This window comes from Schistosoma haematobium, chromosome ZW (assembly GCF_000699445.3).
Source record: "Schistosoma haematobium chromosome ZW, whole genome shotgun sequence".
Classification (NCBI taxonomy): domain Eukaryota; kingdom Metazoa; phylum Platyhelminthes; class Trematoda; order Strigeidida; family Schistosomatidae; genus Schistosoma; species Schistosoma haematobium.
The window spans coordinates 60,279,557-60,289,577 of NC_067195.1; the positions used below are offsets into that span (position 1 = coordinate 60,279,557).

Sequence of the window (10,021 nt, forward strand, 5' to 3'; positions counted from 1 at the left end):
CTCGGATACAAATCCACGTCAGCGGTCATGATCTCATTTTTAATTAAGAACAGGTAAAGGACTCTACAGAATACAAACTCTACAGTGTTGAGAGGATTTTTCAGAGTTTGGGGATCGAATAAAACTGCAATTAAAGGACACTTTAAAAGTATAGTCTGGAATTCAACTAAAAAACTTGTTTGTCCCCCAGCTGGCTCAAAACCGACTGAGTAAACCAATAATCAAGAATGATGGCACAAAGTCACATTGACTTTTTTCATCAACATGGTTTAATAAAAGTTAAGTTCCTCAAGTATAATTTGACAGAAACTGTCATTCGCCCATGATTTTGTAATTCCCAAAGTAGAAAAACATCTTAGCTGTTCATATTACTTAGGAATACTTCAATTCTTCAATAAACTAACTTTAAAGTTTCCATATTTGATAAAATAGTCATCATCAAATAAAAAAGTTCAGGTAAAACTAAGACGTCTAACCTACAAATTATCCGCATTACTAGTAGTGATTAGCTCATTAAGGAATTAGAAATGGATTTTAATTAGATTAATTTATAATTATCATCGGAATAATAAGTGAAGATTAGCTGGACATTGAGATGGTTAATTTTTATTACTTCATCCCGGGATTTTACTAAACTAAGCAACAAATGAATGAATTATTAGTTGTCGCTAAGTTTTTACGTTTCAGACAGACGATGACAAGTTTAATCTCATTTTAAAAAAAACGGGTTAGATTTTACACACTATTCAGTCAGTAGCTGAAAGTTCGTGAGCTCGAAAGTTACCAGAGACTAGTTAAACTAGGTGACATTTACTCTTTTTATGAAGATAAACAGTAAATTCAAAGAACATGTCAGAAGGTAACAAGATTCAGTCTTTGGATTTAGTTGTATTATTGAAAACGAAAGTATGAAAAAGCTTATGAATACAACCAATAACAAGGCACATATGGTGAGAGATTGATCAGAATTCGGTGCTAAATATCAACGAAGGAAAATACAAACCTACGAGGAGTATTTTTAAAAATGGTTTCATTTTTAGGATCAAATGTGGTATAGTAGCTGTCTTACAGTTACGTCTGTTTACGGTTAATTTTGTCGACGCCTTCTATTAACTTATTTAATAGAAAGTGTTATTCGAACAGTAACAATTTGTCTATTTCTTTGTATTATTTTTATTATCATGTTTATATAATCAGGTATGCTTGATCACACGTGATGGCGTACGCACATACCTCTTTCCTAGTTAGTTAAATATCGCTCAATGAAACATTCGCTTTCCCAAACATATATATGTGTGCGTGAGTCGTATTAACTGATTCGACTCTGTATTCTCTTGGTCGCGTGCATTAGCCCTTCTGCTCAAATTCGCTTGATGTGCTTGTAGCTTTGTTATCTGCGCTATCCAATAATAAACTGTAGTCGGCGCCTTGTATCACCTTCTGAATTCACACACCGTTGATATTTATTTAATAACGGTTATCAGAGTGATTGATAAATGAAGCCTACGGAATTATCTCGAAGCCAAGTCACTCTGTAATAACAAAACTATTGCAAATTTTTGTGCAGATAATTCCGTACGGGATACAAAAAAAATACATTATTTGATGTTCATTATCAATCCAGATTGCTAACTTACTAACAGTATCTAGTGAATTGGTATCCAGACAAGCGAAACGACCAATCAGTCAGGCACACAGATACACATAAGCCCAAATTGTAACTTCATATCAGCACAGTGAGACGAAATCAACAAGACCAACAACAAAAGAGTATAATAGTAGTAATACCAATGATACTAAGAGATATTAGATATCAGAAATTATGGTTCGAAAAGTGAAAAATTAGAGGAAGATAAAAAAAGTGACCAGGTACTTTTTGGGCTACACCTTTCAGACTAGGGACACCTTCGGATGAGTATAGGTAAGGTCTATAGAAGTGACTTAGTAACACATAACTGTTTTCTGTGATACTTAATTATATCTTCTATTTATAACAAATAGTTTAGGACAATTTAACATGTTATAGACCTAAATATATCTCAGATATTGTCAACTATAGCTAGATATTTGTTCCGAAGAAATGATAATAATATATAAACTTACAGATAAAATTTTCGCCGAAGTATCTCCCAAAACCAAATGGAGAACAGTATTACCATCCTCATCTTTTTCAGTTGCCTTGATATTATCCATAGTTACTAAAGACTGAACTGTCTCTTCATCATTCTCTTTGATTGCGACTCGTAGTGGAGTTAGACCAGAAAGAGGATCATATTCATTTAAAAGACTGAAATGCGAAATTAATTAGCTGACAAGATTCCATAAACCTACCCGTTTACTGACTCGCTTAAGAAAACCTCACGCCAAGACATTGCTGCAGCTACATGAGCAGCTGACCAGCCACATTGGTTTCGACAGTGTGCAGTTATTTTCTCCAAATATGTGCGATCAATGGATAAGCTCATGTTCATACAGGCTAAATGCAGAGGATCCAAAACTTCTATGTATCTTAAAAATACAGCGACGCCTGCTTCTTGTTCGCCTTGAAATCTAAATAAACTAGACAAATTTAAGAGTGAATAACATTTTTAATAAATGAAAGTAGATAAACACCTGTAAGCATAAACAGTCTCTCCATTGACTGGAATGCCAACTGATCCAGGTAAGTAAACCATATCAAAATGATTTGCCACTTTGTAGAAATAATAAATTGACTTTTGTTGTAGTAATTGTTCACAACTAGGAATAATTTGTAAGTATTTGAATATTTAAAATGAACTCACTTTTCATATTCAGATTCGTATTGGCTTAAAGTGTAAGGTGTTACTTTATTAGGAGAAATAGACGAAACAGCTGTTTTGACAAAATTACTAACATATTTTCCGAAAGAAGTCATAATTTTCGAGTCAGAAGACCAATCATATACAGCTTATCTATGACTAGAGTATGGTACAGCTTCTGTTTTCATCAAAAAAATACTGACAACAAAAAACAGGAAAATAGACAAGGATAAGTAAACAACCGAAAAAATAGTTAAACTCAGTGGATGTAATGGAAAATAAGACACAAGTAATGTGTGTCGTTTTGACAATTATAGTAGGCAGTTATAAGACTTTTACGGGAACAAATAACCAAAAATGTGACAAAGAATCAAAAGAATACGACAAATTTATCCAGAAACGAAGGGACAAAACGCGTGTGTTTGTATATTATCAGAATCTTTTAGCAAGCGCAAGGATTAATGACACTACATAGTTATATTACAGACACCAAGCATCTAAATACAACTTGAGAGGAAATCAATATTTACTTAGAATGAACGATTTTAACACAAACTTATACATTATGAATTTTCTCTATGGACTTTCAATGCATTTTTCACCATAATTGGTTTATTGGGAACTACTATGTTCATAAACTATAGCTATCTTAGTCGATATTCAACTGGTTATCCAAAATGTATTTTAGAATCTACTGTAGCCATCGTTGACGACTTTTTGCTCTAGATAGCGGGGCTAAGTGAATGGGAGTAGTACCGTTCACTGTATTTATTAGTAGGAGTTAAGAAACGTCACACCACCGCACGATATCAGATTGCTAGGACTGACAAATAACCTGAAATTCAAAACTGTATGCTATCTATTAGAATTCAAATACGTGAATGAACCAGATACGGTTACAAAATATCAAGTAAAAATTGTACCAAGATTTGAAATTTTCGAAAGATCATGAAGACGGATGAGGATCAGAGTACATGAGGGAAAATGAATACATTGCTTCACCTACAAACTATGATGTGGCAAAGACAACAACTAATCCATCTTTTTCAAAAATACATTGACAGAAAATGCTTTAAAATAGGTAGCCCGTTTGACTAAAACAGTATGTGTACATAACGAGATAAACTTGTGTTTTGCACATATATGAATAAAAAAGTGGAGGGTAAGCGAGCAATAAGTTGGAGTACATCCTTAGAAAATTGTTAGTTAAGAAGTAAAAACAGAAATCACAGTACTACGTTAAAGTAACTGGTAATATCGTTTCTGAAAAACGATACTATGAGAACCATGTATCGAGCGACAAAATCATTCGTCCATTTAGAACTCGGTATTACTGTCTTGAAAAGTGATACAAGTAAAGCAGTGCACTTACCACACGTAAACAGATACATGCAGTTACTAGATACGCTTCCAATGTAAAGATTAAAGGCATCAGTTCTCTGTGCCAAGGGTAGTGGAGTGGCGTTTAAATCTGTCTTATTATTGTAAGGTTGAAGTGTGCAGAGGCATCCAAACTCCCTAATTCAAGAAATTACAGTAGATACATAATTATACGGGGTTCTGTTTTATGTACGACCGACTAGGAACGACTTCATGAGTTTGAGGAAAATTTGTTTGATACTTAGGAATGGATTCAGTATTTTCTATACACAAAGATCATGTTGAATCGCGCACTTGAAATAAAAGACGGGAATAAGGTCCATCAAATCTGGGGAAAAGAGGACTTTCTCGATACCGGATCTAACTACTCATCGCTGAGTGCTCTCAGTAGGTAAACCAAGGCTACAGAATCACGTTAGCTTCAGCCGATGTTTACTACGTTGCTAAGGCTAGCTACCACATGTATGCATAGCAGATGTGTTTTTTTACTGTTTTTACAATATACACAACTATTCAAATTGAATACCTGAACGAAAATAAGAAACTATGAAAATTTGTATTCTACTGATCAACAGAATAAGTATTGACTATATTCTTCGGCAGAAACTATTAGCATTAGGGCAAAATTTACCTACGTAGATAAAAGAAGAGTTCTATACACTAGAATCCCCATACACTATACATTAAACGACAACAACTCTTTGATTTAGATATTTCCTTACGAGAAAAACATGTTCTGACACATTAAAATGGGAAGGCTGGAAATATTTACCTATGAACACATCACATATTACTTTACTTAAAGACAGGATTAGTGTACGCAAATTATCACACTAATATTTAACCCGAGATCAAAACAACCGTTTACACAACAGATGTTTACGCAGACCTAATCTAGTTCACAGATGGAAACTAAACGAAAAGAAAGTGACAGAAACTTTTCGTGTGTATTATTGCTCGTACGCTTTCTTTACCAGGCTAGTAATACCAGGCAGAAAACCAATTTACAGGTAATATTTTGAGTGGAGCGCATTGATTAAGACTAAGGTTATTAATGAACCACTGACTTATTACAACAAAGGCATTTCTGAGAAACTCATATGAATAGTTAAAGGTAGGCAACGAAGCGTTTCACGTCTAGACACAGAGGAACATACAAAGTTGAGTGAGTGAGGAGGAGTATGAAACAGGAGAACAAAAGAAAAGGTGAGTCGAAGACCCAGCAAGCGCACATAGCACACTTACACTTACTACGGAAAGCGACAAACAACACTAAAAAACAACACAGTTCTCATATTAAGACAATCTAGAGATCGAAATTAGAAGCCGATGGTTTTTTTTGTAAGTCTTCTGTAAGATTTGATCATGTTGATAGTAACAACGATCGTTGTCAGGATGTTAAGTAAATTCTTTATACAGAGTACGATATGGAATACAATAGCCGTACTTGCCCAAAGCGATTATTTTTGTATGTAGTAGTATTCGTTCTAATCACACAACCTTCACAGCTGAAAATATGATAACCGGGAAAATGCATATTTAACAGTTAACACGAAGTTAAGGTCAACAGGGGAGTAGGTGGGAAGTATTAATTCGATTCGATCGCATGGCATGGCTCAGCCTCGCAAACGTGGTCATTCTGTGTAACTTGTCTTTATTGACATTAAATATTATCTTATCTCCATCTTAAATGTCTTCTTCACAATTACTAAGTATCATATTGTTCACTGTTACGACACGATGAGTCAGTGTTGACAATGATGTGACTTCCACGTAGGATCTTGTAGATTGGGTAGCTACATCATGACAAATCTATACTTTTAGGGTTAGGTCTATTTCTTTTAGTAGTACTAATAACGAAGTAGACCATAATTCTACACGTACACTAAACGAAGGACAAAATGGCGTGACGTATTTGTTTTATTATTCGAATCAGATTGAGATTTGCATATTGAGAACAGAAGGCCTATGGTGTGTGCTATTCCTTTTATAGTAAGCTTCTGATTATCTAGTTTCCTTTTGAATGAGCCAATTGAAGAGGTGGGCATCAATTCTTCAGATAACAGTTTCCAAGTATTGATGATTCGGCGTAAAAGCCTGATCCCACATGCATTTTGTTACTTCTTATCTTTTCTGCTCGCTTGGTATGTCCGTCGAGTTGCCCAAATCCGTCGGGAGAAGAAATACAGGATATATCACGTTCAAAATCATTTCTTAATATCATATATATCACCATCAGATAACTTTAATTTTCAGCAGGACGGAATCAGTGTCTAGCTTCTCATGCCGCTCTTAACTGCGACCGTGTGTTTGGATCGTGGTCACACTGTTACCTAAAAGTCGTTGTGTTACTGAATTGTGGCATACGACACTTCTACCATTCACCTATTATACGCAATATGAATGAACATACTTGATCGAGTTGGTGTGTATTCCCCATTTTTTAGAGCCTCTGATGAAAATATCTAAGTTCACCTAAAGTCTATATTCATCTACATATTTTGTTACTTTTCTCAAGATACTTATTTGGTCAGTTAATGGTGGCATCAGAGACTTAACATTACTTGTGCGTTTGTGATGACTTAGGTTTGAACATTCGACAGGTATTTGGAGTTTGACAACGCTTTAACCAGCAACACCTTCTAATATGAAGCGTACCCACCAAGTGAAATCAAAAGACAGAATAGAGGAGGTTCGAAGATATATTTGATAGGCTATCAATATATCGTGGATGGACTGATCTAGACTGGCTAGCGATTGCAGGTGATGTTGAGCACAGCGTTCCCACTCGTGATCTGGTGCGGATGCATGACCGAGCGCCTTCAGCTAGGTGAGTCCATTAGAACATGTGGTCAGCCTCCAATGTCGAAGACTTACAGAGCTATTTATGTTGGGGACTCACTTACCGCTACAGATCACTCCCCCCAGTAGGGTAGTGATGACCCATGTTGTGGCCAGCCAGAAGTTTAAACCCAACGAGTTTGCCGTTGGTAAACACTCTTCTGATAGCTTGCTAGGTTTAGCAGCGTCTGGTCGTCCTTCCTTAATATAAGTGACCAGGAGGTACAATATAGTAAATAAATAATGTACGATGAAAGTTTTTGTTTCGTCGTAGACCTCATAGTTCTTTTTTATCGTCTTTTCCAGCCGTTCTGGAAAAGAAAAAAGAAAATGTAATTGCATGTCAAAATAAACTCGTACGCGCTTTCAGACACAAAGTGGGAGAGAAAAGGAAAATAAACTCATATACATGTGATAGCGTAAAAGCTATTTTTACAAACTGTTTTTTTCTTGTTCTTTCTTAAAAAATTTAACTATAAATATTAGCCAAATAATAAATATATACAAATATAAGCATACGAAAATTGATTTTTTTAAATATTATATATATTGCCATGGAAAATCGAGATGAAGCAAAATGTTTACTAGTGTCTTACGTGCGATAGTCATTTAAATGTTCTAGAAATCTTACTCTTCTTCCAGAATGCGTTGATTTAAGTTTATCTTCAGATAATGAAGAAGTATCATCGTGCGTGTTAGTTGTCGGATGGGGTATTGTAAGTGTGGTAGCCGTGTTGTTCGATTGTACCGAAGGAAAATCGACGTAGATAGGATTTCCTTTGAAATACGCTGCTTTGAGGCGATTGATGCTGATGCTGTCGTTAGTTCCGTTCTTATCAGTTATATAGTACTTAATTTCTCGTTGAAGAACTTTGAAAGGTCCTTCGTATGCTGATTCGAATGGTCGTCGATGCGAGTCTCGACGTACGAAGACGTGTGTACTATATCGTAAGTCAGGTTGAACGAAAACATCGGTTGATTACGGTCGAGTGGAAACAGGTTTAACTGAACGCATTGCGTTTGTAAGCCTGTTCGTGTAGGAGGTTAGATCCATGTTCACTGAAGAGGATGAAGGATCCACGAATTATCCTGGAAGTCGAAGTGTTGTTCCATAAACGAGTTCAGCCTCAGTGTATCCAATGTCGGCTTTCACTGCATTGTGAATACCTAGTAAGACGAGTGGAAGAGCGTCGGTCCACTGTGAAAGGTTTGCAGCTGATGGTGAAGCTTTTAGTTGTCAGTGAAAGCGTTCTACTAACCCGTTTGCTTGTGGATGGTAGGCGGTCATTCGGAAGCGAGTGATTCCTAAAAGTGTGGTCAGACAACGGAAAAGTTCGGATTCCAACTGACGTCCGCGGTCTGTAGTTATGGTTGAAGGACAGCTGAAGTTTGCTACCCATCGTTCGACGAAGGTGCGAGCCAATGTTTCAGCAGTGATGTCCCTGATAGGTACTGCTTCTGGCCATCCAGTGAAACGGTCTACGCAGGTTAAGAGATAAGAGTATCCATTTGAATCTGGTAAAGGTCCTACCAAATCCAACTGAACATGGTCGGAACGAGCATTGAGAGTCTTAAATGAGTCTAATGGACATTTATTGTGTCTGATAACCTTAGATTTTTGGCAGCTTACACAAGAGCGTGCCCACCCTCTCACGTCTTTATTCATGCCAGGCCAGCAAAATCGTTCTGCTATAAGCTTGATGGTTGCACGGACACCTGGATGAGAAAGTTTGTGCAATGTATTGAAGACATTGCGTCGATAATGCTTCGGCACGATTGGGCGATCCCTACCTGTAAATGTGTCACACACTAAGGTTTCCTAACCTGTTTCATCTGTTTGATGCGTAGTTTGAGGGTTGTAGACGATAACTCGTGTTGAAGATCAGTGTTTTCTTTTTGAAGCTGGGCGATTTTAAGAAGGTCGATTCCTTGGAAACTGTTCAAGGAAGTTATTTGAGACAAGACGTCTGCGACTACATTGTTTGCTCCAGAGATGTTTTAAATGTCTGAAGTAAACTGCGAAATGTAGCCCAGTTGTCGAGACTCACGGGGAACAGTACTTGTCTGAAGAAGAGCTTAACGAGAAAGTTAGCGGTTTATGGTCAGTGAAAAGAGTGAATTCACGACCTTCGATGTAGTGTTGAAAATGCCGTACAGCACAATACATAGCTAGGAGTTTCCTACCGAATATGCTGTACCTCGATTCGGTGTCTAGCAACCGTCTAGAGAAAAATGTCAAAGGTTGCCAGGAGTAGTTAACCCATTGTTGTAAGACTCCTCCGATTGCTGAGTCGGATGCGTCTACTGCGATACTAATGGGTGCTCGGGTGTCCTGATGAGCGAGCATTGTCGCTTTAGCGATGAGTTCCTTAATTGTGGAGAGTGCATTTCGCGCGGTGTCGTCTAGATTGATGGATTTCGCATTTCCACGAAGATGGTCGGTAAGAGACTTCATGAGTAACGCGCATTTAGGTATGGATTGTCTGTAGAAACTTACAAGGCCGTTAAACGTGCGCAACTGCTTGACGGTGGTCGATTCTGGGTAATCCATGATGGTCGCCACTTCGGTCCTAAGGGGTCGAATTCCCTAAGCATCGATAGTGTGTCCTGGGAAGTCTAACGAGTCGGTTCCGACTTGGCATTTCTGAATGTTTACAGTAATGCCATGTTTTTGTAGTTGTTAGAAAACAGGATCCAGATGCTTGAGATGTGATTCTCTGTCCGGACTTGTTATTAGACAGCCGTCAACATACGCGTGTACGAAGTTGAGATCTCGAAAAACGTCGTCTATGAACCTTTGGAATGTTTGGGCAGCGTTTCTTAGACCGAGAGGCATTCGCAGAAATTTATAGAGTCCAAAGAGACTAACGATAGTTGTTTTCGGTTTATCGTCTGTAGCCATAGGTATTTGGTTATACGCTTTAGCCAAGTCGATTTTCGAAAAGACAGTTGTACCTTTTAAAGTAGCTGTCAAATCGTGAATGTGAGGCAACGGGTAACGATCGGGAATGGTTTTCGCA

General features: G+C 37.3%; 1 protein-coding gene across 2 annotated transcripts in view; it reads right to left on the reverse strand.

Moving 5' to 3' along the window:
* Positions 1–5,134, reverse strand: part of PLA2G6_1 (85/88 kDa calcium-independent phospholipase A2) — a gene marked incomplete at its 3' end in the record, with an annotated part of 60,348 nt that extends 55,214 nt beyond the window's left edge. The window contains exons 1-4 of one of the 2 annotated variants that reach the window (XM_012943517.3): positions 2,784–2,978; positions 2,614–2,739; positions 2,332–2,550; positions 2,104–2,287 (exon numbers count right to left, since the gene is read on the reverse strand). In XM_012943517.3, the coding sequence (XP_012798971.2) occupies positions 2,104–2,287; positions 2,332–2,550; positions 2,614–2,739; positions 2,784–2,896 (642 nt within the window). In that variant the 5' untranslated portion in view covers positions 2,897–2,978. Of the gene's footprint in view, positions 1–2,103; positions 2,288–2,331; positions 2,740–2,783 lie in introns of both variants that reach the window. The other variant, XM_051211931.1, reaches the window with a different exon arrangement.
* Between the last annotated feature and the right edge of the window lie 4,887 nt (positions 5,135–10,021).